This window comes from Stegodyphus dumicola, chromosome 10, assembly GCF_044657685.1.
Source record: "Stegodyphus dumicola isolate Sdum_Otavi_A_Nest chromosome 10, ASM4465768v1".
NCBI classification, from domain to species: domain Eukaryota; kingdom Metazoa; phylum Arthropoda; class Arachnida; order Araneae; family Eresidae; genus Stegodyphus; species Stegodyphus dumicola.
The window spans coordinates 16,285,178-16,305,729 of record NC_140777.1 but is presented as its reverse complement, the minus strand read 5'-3'; the positions used below and the strand labels follow the sequence as shown (position 1 = coordinate 16,305,729).

The 20,552-nt window shown below is 30.1% G+C and overlaps 1 protein-coding gene across 3 annotated transcripts in view; it reads right to left on the bottom strand.

Moving 5' to 3' along the window:
• The window catches only part of LOC118202356 (carnitine O-palmitoyltransferase 1, liver isoform-like), a 130,135-nt gene that overhangs the window by 5,713 nt on the left and 103,870 nt on the right, over positions 1-20,552 (bottom strand). For all 3 annotated transcript variants that reach the window (XM_085824670.1, XM_085824671.1, XM_085824672.1), the window contains exons 13-17: positions 18,416-18,569; positions 17,521-17,592; positions 16,422-16,582; positions 7,644-7,800; positions 5,280-5,396 (exon numbers count right to left, since the gene is read on the bottom strand). In XM_085824670.1, coding sequence (XP_085680796.1) covers positions 5,280-5,396; positions 7,644-7,800; positions 16,422-16,582; positions 17,521-17,592; positions 18,416-18,569 — 661 coding nt within the window. The remainder of the gene's footprint in view (positions 1-5,279; positions 5,397-7,643; positions 7,801-16,421; positions 16,583-17,520; positions 17,593-18,415; positions 18,570-20,552) is intronic.

The window sequence follows — 20,552 nt, the reverse complement described above, 5'->3', positions numbered from 1 at the left end:
ATTAAAACATATAAATTTATATGCAAAAGACACACTTCATACATAATATCAAGTTATAAAATAGTGCTAGCCAAATATTAAGGCACAATACATGCCCTTTATATAATATATATATAATTCACTCTCATTTTGCTGAAAGAAAAAATGCACCCCATCCGTTGCATCAGATTGTGCAATGGCTTGTAAGCAATCTGAGTTTGAGACCAAGGAATACATAATAGAATAGAGCTGAATATAGAAAAGAGCAGAATAAAATACAGTATAGAATATATAATAGAATTAAATGCAGAAATAGGTGGGATGATAATGAGCCCCCATTTCAAAATTCCTGAAAATTAGTATTGAATAAATATCCTACCCATAATTTCAAATAATTCAGTATATTAATGTGAAATACAAAGGGTGTGGCGTAAATGTTGCGACAAACTTCTAGTGGAGGTAGGGCATATCATAGAGTTAAGAATTGCATACGAACCTATACCCAAAAATGTCAGGGGTAAGTGGTAGAAGATGGGAAAAGAAGCAAGAGTGATTAATTTGAAATATTTATTGGACATGAATACAAATGGTGTATGACAGCTTGAATGTTACAACAGATGTTCAAAATTTGCACTATCAGATGCCAAACATGCCTGACACTCATGAACCATTTGAATGCTGCGAATTATTTGATTTTTCTGGAGCAGGTTCTTCCCGATTTGCTTGACGATTTTCCATCAAATGTGAGGTGCAAAATGGTGGGTCCCCTGCTGATTTTGGACTGGATGTTTGTAGCCATTTGAACAAATCATTCCTGCATCGAGGGACCAGTTCCCTGGCCCTACGCTCACCGGATTTATCGAGCCTTGATTTCTTTTTAAGGGAAGCCATCAAAAGTGTTGTGAATCACGATCCTGTTGTGTCCGAAATGGATCTCGTGGCAAGACTCACCTATGCTACTGCTACAATCAAAGAAACTCCCGGCGTGTTTGAACATGTCCGGCAATCAATGGTTCGTCTGTGTCAGGCATGTTTGGCATCTGATGGTGCAAACTTCGAGCATCTGTTATAATATTCAAGCTGTCGCACACCATTTGTAATTCATGTCCAATAAATGTTTCAAATTAATCACTCTTGCTTCTTTTCCCATCTTCTACCTCTGCTACCACTTACCACTGACTTTTCCGGGTATACGTTCCTTATGAAATTCTTAATCCTTATGATGTGCCCTACTTCCCATAAAAGTTTGTTGCAACATTTACGGTACACCCTATATACAAATATGTACACACATATATTTTCAAGTAATATCATGAGTTAAGCAAGACATATTTTTTTAAAATGATTAAAAATTCATTTATGTTTCACTACATTATTTCACCTAATTTGCCTACCACTCTGGTCTATAGCATTTAAAAAAAAAAAAAATTCGTAGTTTTTTTGGGAATTGGAAGCATTCACATTTTTCTTTGCTAAGAGCAGAAAGTTCAGTATGATCAACAAGACATGTTGATATAGACATTGGCTTTTCAATTAAAACTTTATTATTAGATTTAAACTTGAAGTATGCTTACTAACAGGTGTTGGAGATGAGAAACTGCTGGAAGGAAGGGAATAGTTCATGGAATGTTAAGAACTGGTGTAAGCTATCCAGTTATTCAACAAATTATTCCTAATAATTTTACCAAGATTTTCTGACCCCCAAAGTTAGACATGTTTTTTGCAACATAATGACAATAAATATTATTTCACAATCCATCTAACATTCAGGTTATCAGGATTCAGTGATGTTTTATGTTCTGTTACAATATCAGCACACAAATAAGTAAACTTTCAAAGAAAAGCCCTTGTAAGCAAGTTAAAACAGATTTACTCAGTTTTATCAATATAGGGTATTTCTGCTTTTCACTTCATATTAGCCTGAATATTTTAGCTAAAAATTTTTCTTTCCATACAATTCAAGCACCCAAAATAACTTTTCTGTTGGGACAAACTTGCAATCTGAGCAAACTCATTGTATTCATAAAGAATAGAATAGAACACACACATATACAGTCAAAAGTCGTTAATCCGGACTCGTCGGGACTTCGGCGATTCCGGATTATAGATCATCGGTTTAAATCTGGTAAGATGGCATGCAGAAATTACAAAATTAAAAATATGAAACCATAATTTATGAAATAAAGAACAATTATGATCTAAAGGGTATCAAAATTTACAAAAAGAAAAAGCTTAATATTTATTTGTTTACTTTATTAAACATTTCTTTCAATGTAAGTTGCTTCGTTTCATGTGATAATACTTTCTCTTTAATTCTATTAAACAGACATCATTTCTTGTTTAGTTACAAAGTTCCGCTGTTCAAGTCCTATAACTGCTTTAAATCATATCAAAGACAGAGTACATCCACATGAAATACTACATTTAGTAAGGAATTATAAGCCAAATAAAATAAAAACATCTGCCGTGAAGATAAGGATAGTGCTGATAGATCAACTTCCAATTCATTGTGCTCCGCAGCGTTACAGATAAACAAAGTTTAGATAAACAAAGGATATACCTTTATCCATTTTTTGCAGCAATTCCACTTTTTGTTTAATGAACTTCGAAATATACTTTCGCTTTGTAGATACGTTGCATATTAATAAATATATATCAGAAACTCTATTTGACCCTGAAGATAAGGATAGAGCTGACAGATCAACTTCCAATCGGCGGGGTGAAATTGATACAACAGATTTCGGATTTCAAAACATACTTTCGCTTTGTAGATACAAATTACATATTAGTAAATATATATCGGAAATTCTATTTGACATAATTGAAAGTTCAAGCTTACTTTTATGAAATTGCTCTAACAGTCTTCAAAAAATAATAAGCCGGATCCAATTCGAAGATTAAGGAACAACGCAATCTGCAATATTAACTGAATTAGATAATTTTAGCTTAGCTTATACCTCCGTTACACATTAAACGTGCATGCGCACAAACATATTCACAGCAGTAAAGGTCTTACGCGCACTCTTAAACGCCTGTGCGCATGCGTGATTGCGACGCATGCGCAGAAAGTTTGTAGCTTTGAGGTCCGGATTATAGATCATTCCAGATTATGGGTGTCCGAATTAATGACTTTTGACTGTACTTCTTGTACACAGGCTACGTATAAGAAGTTTGACCTTTAAAGCTTTATACACCAGTCTATGAATATATGCAGTACACACTTTATAGTCTAAAATTCTTATACACTTTACAGTCTAAAAATTTAAATTTTTATAACATCTGAATGCTATATTTGTTCTAAAATCAAATTTGAGAAAGATACTGAATTTTCATTTCATTAAATGGTGTCCGATTGCTTATCCAAATTCATGAAAATCCAATTGCTTAGAGTCGTTAAAAGTCTTAACCTGGCCCTAATAATCAATCAATAGGATAACAGCTAAGTAAGAACTTTATTCTTTTAATAACTATGTAAAATCCCAGTAAAATACTAATGAATTACAGTCAAAAGTCGTTAATCCAGACTCGTCAGGACTTCCACAATTTCGGATTATCGATTTTTTTCGGATTATAGATCATCAGTTTAAATCTGGTAAGATGGCATGCAGAAATTTTAAAATTAAAAATATGAAACCATAATTTATGAAATAAAGAACAATTATGATTTAAAGGGTATCAAAATTTACAAAAAAAAAAAAAAAAAAAAAAAAAAACTTTATTTATTTGTTTACTTTATTAAACATTTTTATCAATGTAAGTTGTTTAAGTTGCTTCGTTTTATGTGATAATACTCTCTCTTTAATTCTATAAACAGACATAATTTCTTGTTCAGTTACAAAGTTCCGCTGTTCAAGTCCTATAATTGCTGTGTCGAGAACACCGACTAATTTGTCAATCGAAATTTTTTCGTTTTCAGTAACCTCTGTGTCACTTTCTTCACTATCGGAAGCGAATTATAATGACAAGGAATTTGATTTAAATCATATCAAAGGAGTACATCGAGATGAAATACTACTTTTAGTAAGGAATTATAAGCCAAATAAAATAAAAACATCTGCCCTGAAGATAAGGATAGTGCTGACAGATCAACTTCCAATTCATTGTGCGCTGTGGCGTTCCCCCTCCCTCCCGACACCGCAGAGCAGCAAGAAATTGATAAACAGATTTCGGAATGGTTAGAGAAACAAAAGATATGCCTTTATCCATTTTTGCAGCAATTCCACTTTTTGTTTAATGGACTTCAAAACATACTTTCGCTTTGTAGATCCTTTACATATTAGTAAATATATATCGGAAATTCTATTTGACATAATCGAAAGTTCTAGCTTACTTTTATAAAATTGCTCTAACAGTCTGCAAAAAATAATAAGCCGGATCCAATTCGAAGATTAAGGAACAACGCAATCTGCAACATTAACTGAATTAGATAATTTTAGCTTAGCTTATACCGTCCGTTATACATTAAACACGCATTCGTAAACGTATTTTGCACACGCGTTGACGCATGCGCAGAAAGTTTGTAGCTTTGAGGTCCAGATTATAGATCATTCTGAATTATGGGTGTCCGAGTTAACGACTTTTGACTGTACTAGCTAAATTGACATAGCATAAAAGTCTAACAGTGGTTTTAATTTCAATATCTAAAATACACCAGATTTTATCTTTTTCCAGCTAATACCCTACCAACTTTAAGAATAAACTTTGAAACAATGAGGGGGGGGGGAAAAATCTCAGAGTTTTCAAATTTTACATTATGTCTACAGGGGCTTTTTTAATGTTTGTGGGTTACCTTTATTTATTAAATATCATGTTCTTCGCACTTAAACCACAAAGAAATCGTTGAATTTGTTAATAAAAAATTCATTAAAGTTTTACAAAATATAAAAATAGATAATAAAACAAATTCCAAATTTGGGCTTCCAGATGCCCATATTCGGGTGGAAATGTACATTATTCCAAATTGGATGGCTCTAATTACCATCGTTTTATCACAATACCAGAAACATACATGCATTTATGCAGATTCTTCATTATTTTCTCCCTGTACAGGGATCTAATATTTGGTGGCAACAGTGTGAAAAGTGAACCGACATTTAAAGTTTTCAATGCAAAATGCCAAAACTAAATTAATAGCCCTTCTGGGCTAATAAGAAGCTAATTTTACAACAGAAGCATATTAATAAAAATAACATTCAATTTTTTATTACTACACATCATGAAAAACAATCATTTTTTGACAAAGTTACTGTCATCATTTAAGCTCATTATAAAAATATGACACACAAAAATTTAAAACTTACCTTATCATCAAAGATATGCAAATTTGCATCGGGTAAAGCAGTTAGCTGTGTATGGGGTGTCTGACTAGTGGACAAAGTCCATGGACGGGTAATGATTTTGTGCAGAAAATCACTTTCCTATATAAAATGAAACGAAATAAAATGCATTAATAATAAAAACTTTAATTTTTTTTCCACGTGGGTTATAATGATTAATTTTTTATGTATTGAAGACATTTAGTCAATTATTCAATAGCAAAGGGACAGAAAAACAAAACGACAGGTCTGCCATTTCCTGCTTTAAGTTGCAAGGAGGGATTAGAATAAAGCTTGAGAGCTTTTTAAATTTTTTAAATTGTGAATTTCTCAAATCTTTCACATAATAACGATAAAACCATAAAGTAATTAGCTTTATTTCAGAGCAGGAAACCTGAAAAATCAACTATTTTCTTACTAGGAATCAAATTCTGGACTTTCCTACAGCTAGCCAGATGTGCATTCCAATCATACCAGAAAGAAAAAAATATCTCACATTCTCTCTCCCTCTTAAAGGGTGGGATAAAGGAATCCAGTTATAGTTTGACCATCACAGCCAGGACCCTTAGCACAAACACACATTCAGACCAATTTAATTGCAAAATAGGGTGGATGGACAGAATCATGTAGCAAGGATTTTCTACCGGATATCCATAAAACTGGTCTTATGAAAACAGGAAGTTAAACATTTAATTATGGTTTTCCAACTTAGGATTTGAAAGATTCAACGATGGAAAAAGTGCAAAGTAGTCAATTTTTGAGTCTCAAATCTTTTTCAACATGCAAAAGCTTAGAATACTAACATGGTCTTCAAAGTAATTTTTTGACCCCAAAGTTGCAAAGATTTTTGTGTCATAAGCATAATGTTTCATGTAGTAGTGCTTCAAAGTCCTCTGAATTCTGGGAATTGCTGCAACAATAGTTTTCTTTGTTAAAAAATAAAATTTCAGTATGATCACTAAATTATCTCTAAAATCTTTACCAGTAGAGTATTCAGAGGGATTTTCTCACCAAAACTTTTACTTGCATTTTTGCATAACAAAAATAAACATTTCAATCTGCATAACATCTAGGTTATCAGTGTTCACAGATATTCTGCATTCTGTCATAATATCACCCATATAAATAATTGAACTCTCAGGTTCTAGGAACTGCAATGGGTCCATGAAAGCAAATTCTGTATAAGACAAATTTATCAAAGAAAACTGTCTATACATTTTGTGATTTCTCACTGAGCTTTATTCAGCCTCAAAATTTAAGTTTTCTACAATGTCTGAAATCCAGAGCTCTGTATCACCATCCAAAAAAAATAAATAAATAAATAAAATAAAACAATTTTTAAAAAATCTTAACACAGGATATAATACTGAACTAAAGAAAGCGGGTGTGCAATAAATACAATTTTTCTCCCAACTGACAGTGATTCCTGCACGTTAAAGACCTGAAGGCTAGGGAGTCACACTGCAGGCAATAACAGTATATGGACTGACACTGTATTGATGCTGAACAAAATCACACTTTTAGCGCTTGTGTGTTTGTGTTTGGGAGACGGGGCCAAGGATTTTGCCACTCAGTGTTATGTTTTACCACCTATGTGGATTTTAAATTCGGCTGCCTGGTATCTCCCTAGATTTTAAAAATTTGGCCAGCCATATTTTTCACTGTTCTACATTTTTAAATTCTTACTGCCTGGCACAGCCGCACCTGCATTATTGGGGATTTAGTGTTCTTCTGTCTGATCTAAACAATAAACAGAACCCCAATGCTAAAATGCCTACTCAGCCACCCAGCTAGTAAGTGGATAGGGATGTAGGCGGCCATAACAATGGGCTTGGTTTCGAATCTTGGAGCAGGCATGGATGTTTGTAAACATAATGTCCCTCTCAAGAGGCTCATGGTAGGGTGGAAAGAGAGGTGGAAGATCCTTGGACTGCCTCACAGGATGTTCCTCTCACAAAATTGAAGCAAAAGTTCAATAGTTAGCCAGATTCAGCAACACTTGAATCACCTATGGTGGTACAAAAGTGCTGGCCTAACTTCTACCTGTACCTGTCTGCATGTCATCTTACTAGATTTTAATTGATGAACTAAAAAACTAAAATCTTAAAATAAAAAAAATAAAAAAATTAAAAAAAAAAAAAAAAGAAAGAGAGAGAGAGAGAGAGAGAATTGCAAAAGTCTCGATGATTCCAGATCTCAGAGTTTGTACAGTATTAATTCTAAAACAAAATTTGAGAAAGAAAATGAGTGCACATTTCAAAAATTTAGAATTTCAGCTCCATCTTAAATGCAACCACCCCTGTTCTAATATTTACTATTGTATGAAATTTTTGATAAAATAAAACTTACATAGCCTAACCCTTTGCAAGCAACATATAAAGCAAATAAATGGCGATCAATGCCCTTCCCATTCATAGCATCTCTATACAAATTCTGATGTTTCGCAGCAGCTCGCTTTAAAAGCTTCCTTTTCATTTCCTTCTCAACTTCATTATGTACCATACACCTGGGGAAGAAATAAACACGAGAAGTTTACAAACAACTTCAATATTACAGATAAATAGAAACAATATTTGAAAAGAAAATTTACATAAAAAGTACATATTTGAAGACTAAGGCCTGCTTTATTTTTTATTAAAAAAAACTATAATTCAAAAATGAGGGTTACCCTACTTGGCAGATTTGAAAAGAATAAATTGAATTATTTCTTTTGCCTCTGTTTAGGCATCTTTAGGCTGTTATAGAATTAACTCATTATTGTTCATAGAACTGCACTGTTGTTAAAATTCTGCAAATGAAAGAAATTGTATAAATCAATGAATTTCAACTTTTTTATGCCTAGGCAGTGTAGGATAATTCAGTTGCTATAGAAAATTAGATAACTACAGAAACATGAATCCAGATCTAATTTTCAACTCTGACAGGAGTCAGTTTTAGAATGCAGCAAATGCAAAACTTTCTAAAATTTCATTCAGAGTAGTTCCATATAAGTTAAGTTTACACTCCCCCCCCTTTAACAATCAGTACAAAACTAATGCACTAAACTTCATAAAAACTGGACTATATTATAAACAACCAAATAAAATTCATAGATACATCTTTACTAAGAATGATTTTTAACTTTAATTGCAGTTAAAATCGCTTTTATACATTTCACATTACTACATGAAAAAAAAGGGGGGGAAATATTATCAAAGAAAATTTAAAGCTTTCATCTTTTATAGAAAGATGGAAGGCTCTATTTCTCTCAAAACAGCAACCCTGAGGAGGAATAAAGAACGAGAGCTGGTCTAGTCACCAAATAAATTTCACACACACAAATGAAACAGCAGTAAACATGTTTTTCTACTCTCTTAATAAAAATTACCTCAAGATTGCTAGTGAAAATTAATTCACTTTCTTAAAAAATAAACAAATTAATTAAATAAAGTCACCACCATAACAGGAAAATTTATATACATTGCATCTTGGATCATGAATGTTTCAATTCATGAAAAAAATTATCTGAACAAAAATATTTTATATGTTTGCACATTTTTTTAAAAATTATTTTGGCTTTAAATTTGCTTTTTTTAATTTTAATTTTGGCTTTAAATTTGCTTTTTTACTTTTATATGTGTTTGTTAAAATTAAAATTAAAATTTGTTTAAATTTAAATTTCATTCCTTGCAGCAATGGCGTAAAGAATTATTTAATTTAATTTGTATTTAAATTAAATTTATTTAATTCAATTCAATTTATTCTTATGAAACAATATATATATATATATATATAACTCTTAAAAGTAAACAAATGAATTTTTTAAAAAAAAAAGATCACTACCATACAAGAAAAATTTATATACAGTGCACCTTGGATCATGAATGCCTCTCATTTCATGAAAAAAAATCAGCTGAACAAAAAATTACCTTGGACAATGAATGATGTCTCATGTTATGAACACAGAAGGCCCATCCACACCAAGTACGATCATGACGTAGTTGCCAATACTTTTTTTCCCCACCATCATAAACTTGCATTACACAGAAGATGTAAAACTGAGTTTGCTTATGTTCAGCTTTTTTGTCCACGACATGCATGTTTTTGAGTTCTTCTCACATGACATAACTGGAAAAACTGCTTGCTTACCCTTTATAATAAAATCATCAGCACTGTTTACAGCATTCTCAGATTTCTCAAACCATACATATTGGTAGAAATTTCAAATTCTCATTAAAGGGAAAAAACTGTATAGTCATAAATTAGTGATACAACCAAGGACTTTTACAACCTGGGCCATACAACACTCATTTATTGAATATTAATCAAATTAACTTTGTAATGACTTCTACTTATTCCATTATTTTTTCTGAGAGCTACTTATCACAGATAGCAGAGTGGTCAGCGCGCAAGATTCCAAAGGGAAAGGTCAAGAGTTCGAACTTCATTCGCTGTAAGTCAACGCATTTCTGTAAATTTAGTTATATCACTAGATTTTCTCATTTCGAAACGTGTTTCTTATATTTAATCATGAATCATTTTATTCTTATTTTATCTATTATTATTATTTTTGTTTCCAATTCTTATTTTATCTATTATTATTGTTGTTGTTTTCAATTAAGTTTAAAAGTGTGCACAGTACATAGAAACCATTAACCCATTATGTAATGATATACCTGTATCGCTTGTATAAATTATCTCTTTATTTTTACCTCACTGCATATTTTATTCTTACATAATTTTACATAAACTGTCCAAAATTTGAACCTCATTATAAATTCAAAAATAAAAACTATACACTAATAATAAAATTATTTTCAACTGACAATAAATATTATGTTTTAAGCCTGCAAAGACATTTAGTGTCAATAAGAAAAATAAAAAAAAGGGTTTGATAAGACAATTAATGGATTTAATCACTGAATGTTTGGAATAAAGAATATTACTACTAAAATTACAATAAAATTTTAATATTACTTAAATTTTTCAATTCTTCCCTGAATTTCTTGTATATTTAATGAAAAGAATAATATCTAAAGAATTACAGGCACCTTTCCTAAGAAAACTTTTAATAGAATAAATGCAAATGAAAGCTGTTATTCACATCTCGTAACATGAACATTTTGGTGGATTTGTGTTTTACTTTAATTACAAGCATATTGATTCAGAAATATTAAAAAAAAAATTAATACAGAAATTGATGACCTTTTAATTTATAGAAATCAGCAGTCACGTAGAAGCATCAAAAATAAAAATGTAATACTTTTACATTTTTTACATAAAAGGGAAAATTTATTTTTTTAACAGAAAAATTACTTCTTAATCTTTTGCTGTGAATGTAATTTTCTCTATAATCTATTAAATTTAAACTTCCAACAAATAAATTTTATTGGATGAAAATTTTCCATCCAATTTATGTGTAATATTATATAGAGAATAATCAACTAATAAAACTCTTTACTGATTGCACAAATTCCTTCACATATATTCACATACCACACATAAATAAGTAAACCATGGGAGGGGTTAATAACTATTTAAAATATGAAATAGATTTTATTTATATGGTGGATGCTGTTTCAAATAATTCTCTTTATATACTTTAATCAAAAACAATATTATAAATCTTAATGAGCATAAAAACTGATTTGTTCATGTAATAACTGTTTAATCTTACTATCATGAACTGTTAACTTGCTTAATAAACAAAATTCATAATAAAACGAACTGTGTTTCTTTGTGCGATTTACGTCATAAGTTTCATGTAAACGAAACTTGAAGTTGGCAACATATGATTTTTAAAATTTGCTTTGAGGTAACCTGCACAACACACACTAACTGAAAACAAAACTTTAATATTTTTAATTGCTTACCTGCACAACACACACTAACTGTAAACAAAACTTTAATATTTTTAATTGCTTAACTATCTTAAACAAAAAAAAAAACCTTTTGAGCAAGTGATTTATAAGACCATGCATTCTGCCTGGAAGAAATTATAGATAAATTGCATTGTAGGCAGGGACATCTAGGCAAAACCATGGGCTTAGGATTAAGATGAAGACACAGAGAGGTTATTAAAGGATTACAAAAATGAGCTTAACATAAAAGAACTACAGCAACTTCTGAAGCAACACCAAAAGGTGATTTTGAGAAGAAATGCCTTCAGAAAGGGGAAGAAATAAAATAATCCGACTCTCTCATGTTGTGAAATTTGTGTAAAATGGGACGAGATGTACAGTTTTTACATCTTTTCACATCTTCACTCTGATGACACAGTATGAGCATTTTCAGCGATAATGCCTATTTCACTTTAGAGTTGTTGCCTACTTTAAAATATATGCAACAACGAATCACTCAGAAATTTTGACTGAAATAGACACCCAGTAAGTTTTAAGCATAATTAAGTGGCTCTTAGAGACAAAGAAAAGTAAGATCCTGCTGAAAAACTATCAGTAAAAACAAAGTAAGAAATTTACAACCAATTTTTCACAAAGACCAAAAATGGGACTTCATAAGTAATAAATTTCATTGAATCCTATAAATGTAAAAAAGAATTTAATAAATGTTAAAACTAAAAATATTTTTAAAAAAATAATAACCTAATTCAAAAAATTAATGAAATTTAAAGAATAAAGAAAATACAAGAAGGGGAATTCAATCAACTTGAGTGTCACTTCGTCAAGAGGAGGAACATTGAAATCTCTTTTATAAAATAAGAATCTGTATCCACTCTGAATATATACATATGTTCTGGACAGAAAATAGTAATTTATAAAAACGTGCGACCTAGTTAGTCAAAAACTGCACGTTGGGCTTCAAATTTTAAAATAGATTTACAAGAAAAGAAGAGGTTAAAAACTAGCTAGAGCCGTAAAGAACATTTGAACTTCCTAATTCCTGATATTACTGTAAAACAACTTTAAATCATCTAAATTAAAATGAAATTAAAATATGTACGTGAAAAAAACCTATCCATTATATATACAATAGAAAACTTGTACACAAAATCAAAAACTGTACGCGAAAAAACTTATCCAATTTACATAAAACAGAAATACAGTATATATGAAAACATGGTCGATCTGCATACAATGGATACAGAAAAGCAAGGGTTTTTTTATAGAAAAGAAAATTAGGATATTACTTTTATTTGAAGCATTTTAGTTTTAACATTTACTAAATTCTTTTTTACATTTACAGCATTCTATAAAATTTATTACTTACGAATTTCAATTTTTGGTCTTTGTGAAAAATATTTTCTACATTTCTTATTTTATGTCTTTACTGATATATATAAGATAAGAAATATATAAATCAAAATTATAATTTAAACTAACCCCTAATTCCCTTTAATTCTTCCTCTCTGCTCTAAAAATTGTAATAACTTCTCTGGATTGTGCCATTTCTAGATCATTCTATTTTGCATGGCCTGTGCAGCTCTGATGATGTAATAATTGGAAACTGAAACTTTAAACTCAAACCAAAACTTTTCTCTTCGTTAAGTTTCCATCTTACATAACAACACACTTCAGCTTTGCTCTCAATGCATTAGCCTACTACGCAATCAGATTTCTTCCTCTTCAATATGGATCTACGTACACATTAACACTGGCTGCTCTATTGGCTGCTGCAATCTTCTACGTGCTTTTATTTCAATTATTTGACAGAATCTGAATCTATAGGGGGAACCCCAATGGATTTCAAATCCATTAGGGTTTCCCCGCAAAGGTTCGGATTCTGTCGACTAATTGAAATAAAAGAACAAGGGAAAAGTCTGAGCAGTGTTGATGTGTACATAGATCCATATTGAAGAGGAAGAATTCTGATTGCACTGTAGGCTAATGTGTTGAGATCATAATATCTAAGAAACTTGGCAGTCAAGGTAGTTTAAATAACATTTTTATTTGCAATTGAATTTTGTGGCCACAATCACTTGGCACTTTAGGCATTGGTTTTTACAGAACATTCACATTTCTGATATTATTGCAATAGCAAGCAAGACAGCGAAATTACATCCTAGCACGGTAGAGAGTGAAGCTGAAGTGCGTAATTATGCAAGATGGAAGCCTACGAAGAGAAAGGTGTTGGTTTGAGTTCAGAGTTTCAGTTCCCAATTCTTACGTCATTAGAGCTGTACAGGCCATGCAAAATAGAATGATCTAAAAATGATGCAATCCAGAGAAGTTATTACAATTTTTAGATCAGAGAGGGAGAATTAAAGGGAATCACTAGTTAGTTTAAATTATAATTTTGATTTACATATTTTTTATCTTACATATATATGTTATATATTCTGTAGTTATATGCAGGCGGTTGAATCTGTAATGAACAGCAAGAATTTTGATGCCATAGGATGCTGAAACACCGATCCATAACATATAAGAAATTTGGCAGTCAAGGTATATTTAATTCAACTTTTATCTCAACATGTTCCAGCCACAAACAAGTTGGCACATTAATTGTGCATATTTCAAAAAGTTTACATTTTATATATATTTGCAGTAAGATAGAAGGAGCAGACAGACAGCAGTCAAGCTGAGCAAGGAAAAGCATTGAAAGCAAGTGCATTATGTTCCAGGTGAAATCTTAAGTCAGAGTGAGTTTGTTTTGCTGCTCAATGCATTTTGATTAGATAATTAATACTGCTGTAAAATTACTATTGGCTGTTCGAGTTTTAGTTCCATTCACATCATGAGAATTATGTAAGAATCATATGACACAGATTTTTCTAGAAATGACACAGTGCAAATAGAAGTTACTATTTTTAGAATACAGACGGGAAATTTACTTTTAAGCTGCTAATTACATATATATATATATATATATATATTCATACACAAGTTCTAGGGTTATTTTAAAGAATTTATATTGTCTTAAATTTTTTTTTAATAATTGACAATTTATTTGAATTGCCTGTGTTTTATTGCTATATTTCTAGCTGAAGATTAATTCTGTTTTCATTGAAAATGGTCACAATTAAAGTCATTGAAAATAAACACAATTAAAATATTTGTGTTTTTTTTTTGAATGAAAAGTGCTTACATGGCAAAATGTTATTTTTATTCTGATTGATATATACTTCCAGTGTTTGTAATTCTTTCAGTTTTTCATAACTGTATTTCTGTCCATGAATGATTATTTCATGAATAATACTAATGGATTTTTCTTTGCTTTCTTTTGTTCTTTAAGTATAGAAATAACTAAGACAAAAAGATTTTATCGATGTTATTTAAACTGTGCCATTTCTGCTTCATTTTGAAGGTCACTGTAATACTTAGTGCATTTTTGGACAGTATGTTTATAAAATTTTTGCAATTATTATTTTGAACATTTGGGAATATCTTACATATATGACTGTGTTTTTCAAAGAAAACTGCAGAGGAATTAATTTCTTAGAACATTTAGAATTTTGTAACCATTAAATGCATTAAAAATGGAAGACTTATAAAGTTAGTTCATATTTAACAAATCTTTTGCATTTATATTTTATTGTCCAATTGCAAGTGGGATAAGCCTCATGAAATGTTATTTTGTTTTCGAATTAATATTTGATTAATGCCTTCATTCGATGCCAGTTTTTCAACTGTGTCACAGGTAACTAAGAAATTCATAAAATTTATGGACATTTAATTTTCTTCTAACAAAGAATGAACTTTCAATGAACACTGAAAGGACAATAATGTGGCATTTTTTTGACTAGCCAGGAAAAAAGATCTACAATTGTCAGCCACAAAACTGGGTCTGCTTCTCTCATATAATCTGAAAGTGATTTAACTCAAAGAGTTACTTACAAACTCAGGGAAAAAATTGCAGAAATTTCCAATTCAGTTAAAGTTTTGAAACATCCTCTTTAGTAAATCTTTGAAGTGATGAAGGTAAACACTTACATGCAGAACAATGTACTCAATTAAGTAGCTTATTGCAAAAATTCAAGAACTACATCAACCAAGGAGAGATCCAACCCCACATAGAGAAGTTTGAAGAATCATCCTGATTTTATGCAGTTAAATGAATCATCCCATTCAATGAAGTCAGAGGAGAATCATCCTGATTCTATGCTGTTGAGTGAATCATCTTGATTGTGAAGTTTTGAAGAATCATCCTGATTCTATACAGTTGGATGAATCATCCCATTCAGTGAAGCAGTGAAGTTGGAATGAAATCAACATGATTCTATGCAGTTTTGAAACAATCATCTCAATTTAATGAACTTTGATCAGAATCATGCTGATTCTATGCAGCATTCTAAAGGATGTATCATCCTGATTCAATGAAGTTTGAAGAGAATCCTCCCGATTCTATGCTGCTGGATGAATCTTCCAATTCAATGAAGTTTGAAGAGAATCACCCTGAATCTATGGGGTCTGAAGATGAGCTTTTCTTGGGGGAGGGAACCGGAATCCTCATCGAGAGAAAAATTACTGACTGAAGAGTTTTACTACAGAATAAACTGTGCAACGTACGGATGATTTACTGATGACCTGAAGTGTTGATTGACAATGATAACTTTGTGGCTGAGATAATTCCATACCTCAAAAGATCTCTCTGTTTCAAGAGATAGCGAGACTGTAGCACCTCTTCGGAGACAAGGCAGACCAAAGAAACATATTGCTGGCTTTTTCCCGAGACGTTGTACGAGCCAGAGAGAAAGTCTGTAACCACACGACTCTCAAGCGTGCCACCTAGCGGGCATTGGAGGGTTGGCAGCCTAAGAGACTACAGCAGTGTGTTGGAGTCAAGGAGTTAAACAATGATGTTCTGCTCTGAGAGTTATTTTGTAACTTTAATGTTTAAATATAAATATTTAAACCTTAAATGTTTTGTACTTATAAGTTTTATGTTCCTAACTATAATGGCCTTAAGTGTTTCATAATTAAAACTCAAGTGGAATCCTTTTGCACAGGTAGTACTTCTTAATTAGCCATTAATCCTAACAGAATTATGGCATCCTGGTTACATGTGTAACATTTGAAATAGATAGTAATTTCATATTATTAAGAATGAAAGTTAAACTGGTTAATGCAACATTAAAAAAAAGGATAGCAAAATTTGAATATTTAAAAAAAAAATGTTTACAAAATTCCCCTAAAAACACTTTTTAAAGAAATTAATCACTGTATTCATAAAAATAAAATAACTTATTACAGAACAAAGTCTTTGGCTTCAACGGTGCATGATCGGACAGTTTCTGTCCTACCTCCCTGGTAAAGCCTTGTCATGGAGGCTTCATATGTCTGTACAAATTTTTTTGAATCTTTATAGTATGCAAGCTGAAGAGCTAACTGAACAAATGCATCTGGTGATACCTAATGTTAGAAAAGATTAAAAATAAAATAAATTATAAAAGATTAATAAATATATAAAAATATATAAAAATTAATAATAAAATAAAGATTAAAAATAAAATATATAAGATTAATAATACAAAAAAAGTATAATTTTTAGTGTATCAACATGCTAAAAAGATATATACCAGGTGAGCACAAATATTGTCCTCAATTTCAAAACGGTATCTTATTATATAACACAGTAGGTATAGTGTATCATCACTAAAGTTTTGTGTTGCCACTCTGCAAAGCATGAGATATACATGTTTCAAATTTAATCAGAAAACAGTGATATAAAAAATGTATGTTATCACTCAGTAAACTCATACAATTGTTAAAATGGCACAGATAAAATATGAATTTTTATTAAAATCATTCATTACAAGTTTTTGTTGTATAAATAACTAGAATTTAGATATTTGAGTGGCAGTTTAAAATTGATGCTGACCTCTGTTATAGACATTTGCACAAAGAAATTATTTTCTGCAATTTTAAAACTATTTCACTTGAAACTGTACATATGTCTAGTTGAAAAGCTGAAATTTTTCAAATATGCACATGATTTAGAAACATGGAATATTTTATTGATATTTTAACAAAGAAATTTTAAAAAATAAATCCCACAATTTCAAATTTTAAAAAATATGAAATGAGTATTTCATTTTATTAAATTTTAGCTCCAACACCATTTCTCTAATTTATAACACTGTAAAGATGTGAAATATATACAAAAATAGATTTGATAACTTTAAAGATATGCAGCTATAACATCAATCATATAACATTTATTTTTGAAAATTACAGTTAAAAAAATAACTTATAACAAATAATACCCAAAAACACATAAAACACAAGAAAGCTTCAACTTTACTACATGATTATCACGGTTATTGGATATAATAAAAAATTATACTTACCTTACACTTTTTAATTGCTCCTTTTCCCCACTGATTATGATCTAACACTTCTAAATCTAAATCAGCATTGCTCTGAAAATGTAAAATATCTATTACCTTTAATTTTAAAATGTTAACATTTTAGCATATTTTTAGGAATTACTTTAATATTTCAACAGGATTGGTTTGGATTACTTAAAGCAAAACATGAGAGTGAGTTCCCCGAGCTCTGGTCCAATCTGAAATTTCAGCACATGAATGTTTCATCAAAAGAATGTACATTTTCAATGCTTAATTTTTTTTTCACATAAATATCAAGCAGACAAGAGAAACACATACACATTATATCACAGATATTTCATATGTGCATGTCTAAACCATCAATTATCAGGCTTTATTTAATAACTATGTTGTGTCTAAAAAATATTTGTCTTCTAGCATCAATATACAGTTACCAAAAGTTAAATTAGGCTGATTAATCAGTGTTAAGCAGGCTACAAAAATAATAGCAGAATCTAGAATTGTGTTCTCAGGACAATATCTGGGTTTAAATAAAAAGTTTCAAGAAAATTTACCAATAGGCTGGCAACAAAAGAATTAATAATAACATCTCAAGTTATGTTCTCATGAAATGATAGTCCGTTAACTAATAAGATTTCAAAACAGATTGGAATATTTTATGAGGGAAAAAATATTTGTTGATACGAAGATTCTAAGACTGGACTTTTGGTTTTCTAAGGATCTCATCTGGCATTATTGGAGTCTTGGTTTGATGAATACATAATCAACATTGCAGAGATATGTTTTTCTTTTAATAATATTTTATTGACATTCTTTACATTGCTGTAAAAAAGTTCTAAACACACCTTTGTAAGAAACACAAAATATAGTAATAACCATAATAATAATATATTACCAGTGATGCAAAATTCACTGCCTCTTGTATGCTACTCTTCAGTTCTGGACTAAGTTCCCAAATCAGTCGATGTGGTAATTTAGTTTTAGCTTGCTTGAAATCTCTACTGAATGGCATGCAATTCCCATTTTCATCAAACAGCTTTTCTAGCACCCTGGCAAATAAATTAATAAAAATGATGAAATTAAAAAATTAGCATTGAATAATGAAAATTAGTTATAAAATTAAAAAATGATGAAACTGAAATTTGAAAACCATTTCTACAATTTGGAATAGTTTGATGAGATGTCCATACATAAACTTCACGAAACAGGGAGGAAAATGGTGATTTCACTTTATTAAGCCATTATTATTATTATTATTATTATTATTATTTTAAGCCAAGCATTTTGAAATGTAGTGCTGAATGTTTTGTGCTACTCATAATTCACACTTTTGTTAATACAGATATAACTTGACTTAATACTAGTCAAAGATCACCAAAATATTTAACAAACGAGTCAATGAAATACGTGAAAACATCAGAAATCAGAAAGTATCGTTGAAAATTGAGTGTAATTGCGTTCATGGCCTATGACCGCAGGATTGCAAGCTGCCAACTTTTATTTCAATAAATTAATATTTTAGATTATAAATGTATTTTATTAGATAAAAGCATTTATATATTTTGCAATACATAAAAAGATTAATATAATATAAAGACCTGAATAACACTAAAAGGCTTTATAAGTAGATTAGTAATTTAAAGTTTGATGGCTTGATTTTGACTCACTAACTGATTGAAAATAAAGAACAAAATAAATAAATAAAAACAAAACAAAAAAGCTTGTAACAAAAAGATTAAAAAAAAAAAAATATTTGTAAAATTTTCAGTAGCATTATGTTAAACTTAACTTTTCCAACTCCAAAACATGGAAGTTATAAATACATCATCCAAAAATATTTCTCATTTTACAAAACAGATGCAATAAAATAATTCTAGCCCACAAAAATTATGCATTTAAATAATATTAAAATTAGAAAAAATAAATACTGAATGTACATAATTACTCAAACTGTATATGACAGAAGATAAATATTTTACCAATATTAACTTCCCTTCAGATAATGGAAAGTGAAATATCACATATATTTTAAAACTGATGTAAATATTATGTTTAAAAATTAATTTGAAATGAAACACATGATTCTGAGTAAATAAAATTATTTACAAGAAATTTAGGAATTTTTTTAATACCTTAATGTGCAAATACATTGAAGTGAAGTAAAGTGAATGGGAAAGAATGTTAAATGGAATTGTCAGATCAGAAAAAAACATATTTATGTAATGAAACACAAAATCAGGAAGCTTGGTGCACAAAATGGTAGCAGCAACCCAGATCAGTTTAATACTTCTTTATTCTTGATAAATACAGTTAAATTATTGCAACTTAATGGAAGAATAGAAGTAACATGTTTGAAAAACAGAGTATGAGAGAAGGAATACAGAGATTTCAGTTTGAAGGTTCGGTAAAGAATAACACAATTATAATTCCTATTACTTAACTTTTTTTTTTTTTTTTTGTTTGTTTGTTTGCAAGTTTTACGTTATTATTGGCTGAATCACTTTGGGTGTAATGTAAATACACGCATCACGTAAGATTCATATGATAGTGACTTATTTTGAAATGGCACAGCTCAGAGAACTTTATTATAAGGATATTACTTTTACGATAGGAAAGGTGAAATTAAACACTAGGAACTTTAACAGAGTTATACAAACAAAAATTAGAAAGAACAGAAATTAATAATCTAACTGGTGTTCCATAATAACACTGTCAATATAGTGGGTCCCCACTGCAAAATAAACATTATGCTTATTATTTTCAACCTTCTATCAAAGGAAAAAAGAAGCTATAGCTTCTGTCAGAGGCATTATTAGGGGCAATTGCTGAACTGTGCCCACCAGAAAGAGTCTGTAAAAAATTAATTATTGAGTATATAATTTTTTTAATAAACTGCTAACAAAATTATATTATGTAAAATAATAAGCTGAGTCTTCCAGTATATTTAATAATAAATAGAACTTTCCAGCATGTTTAAAAAAAAATGCTATTTTTTAAGAAAATTGCTTACATAATTGTATTAAATGCATGAA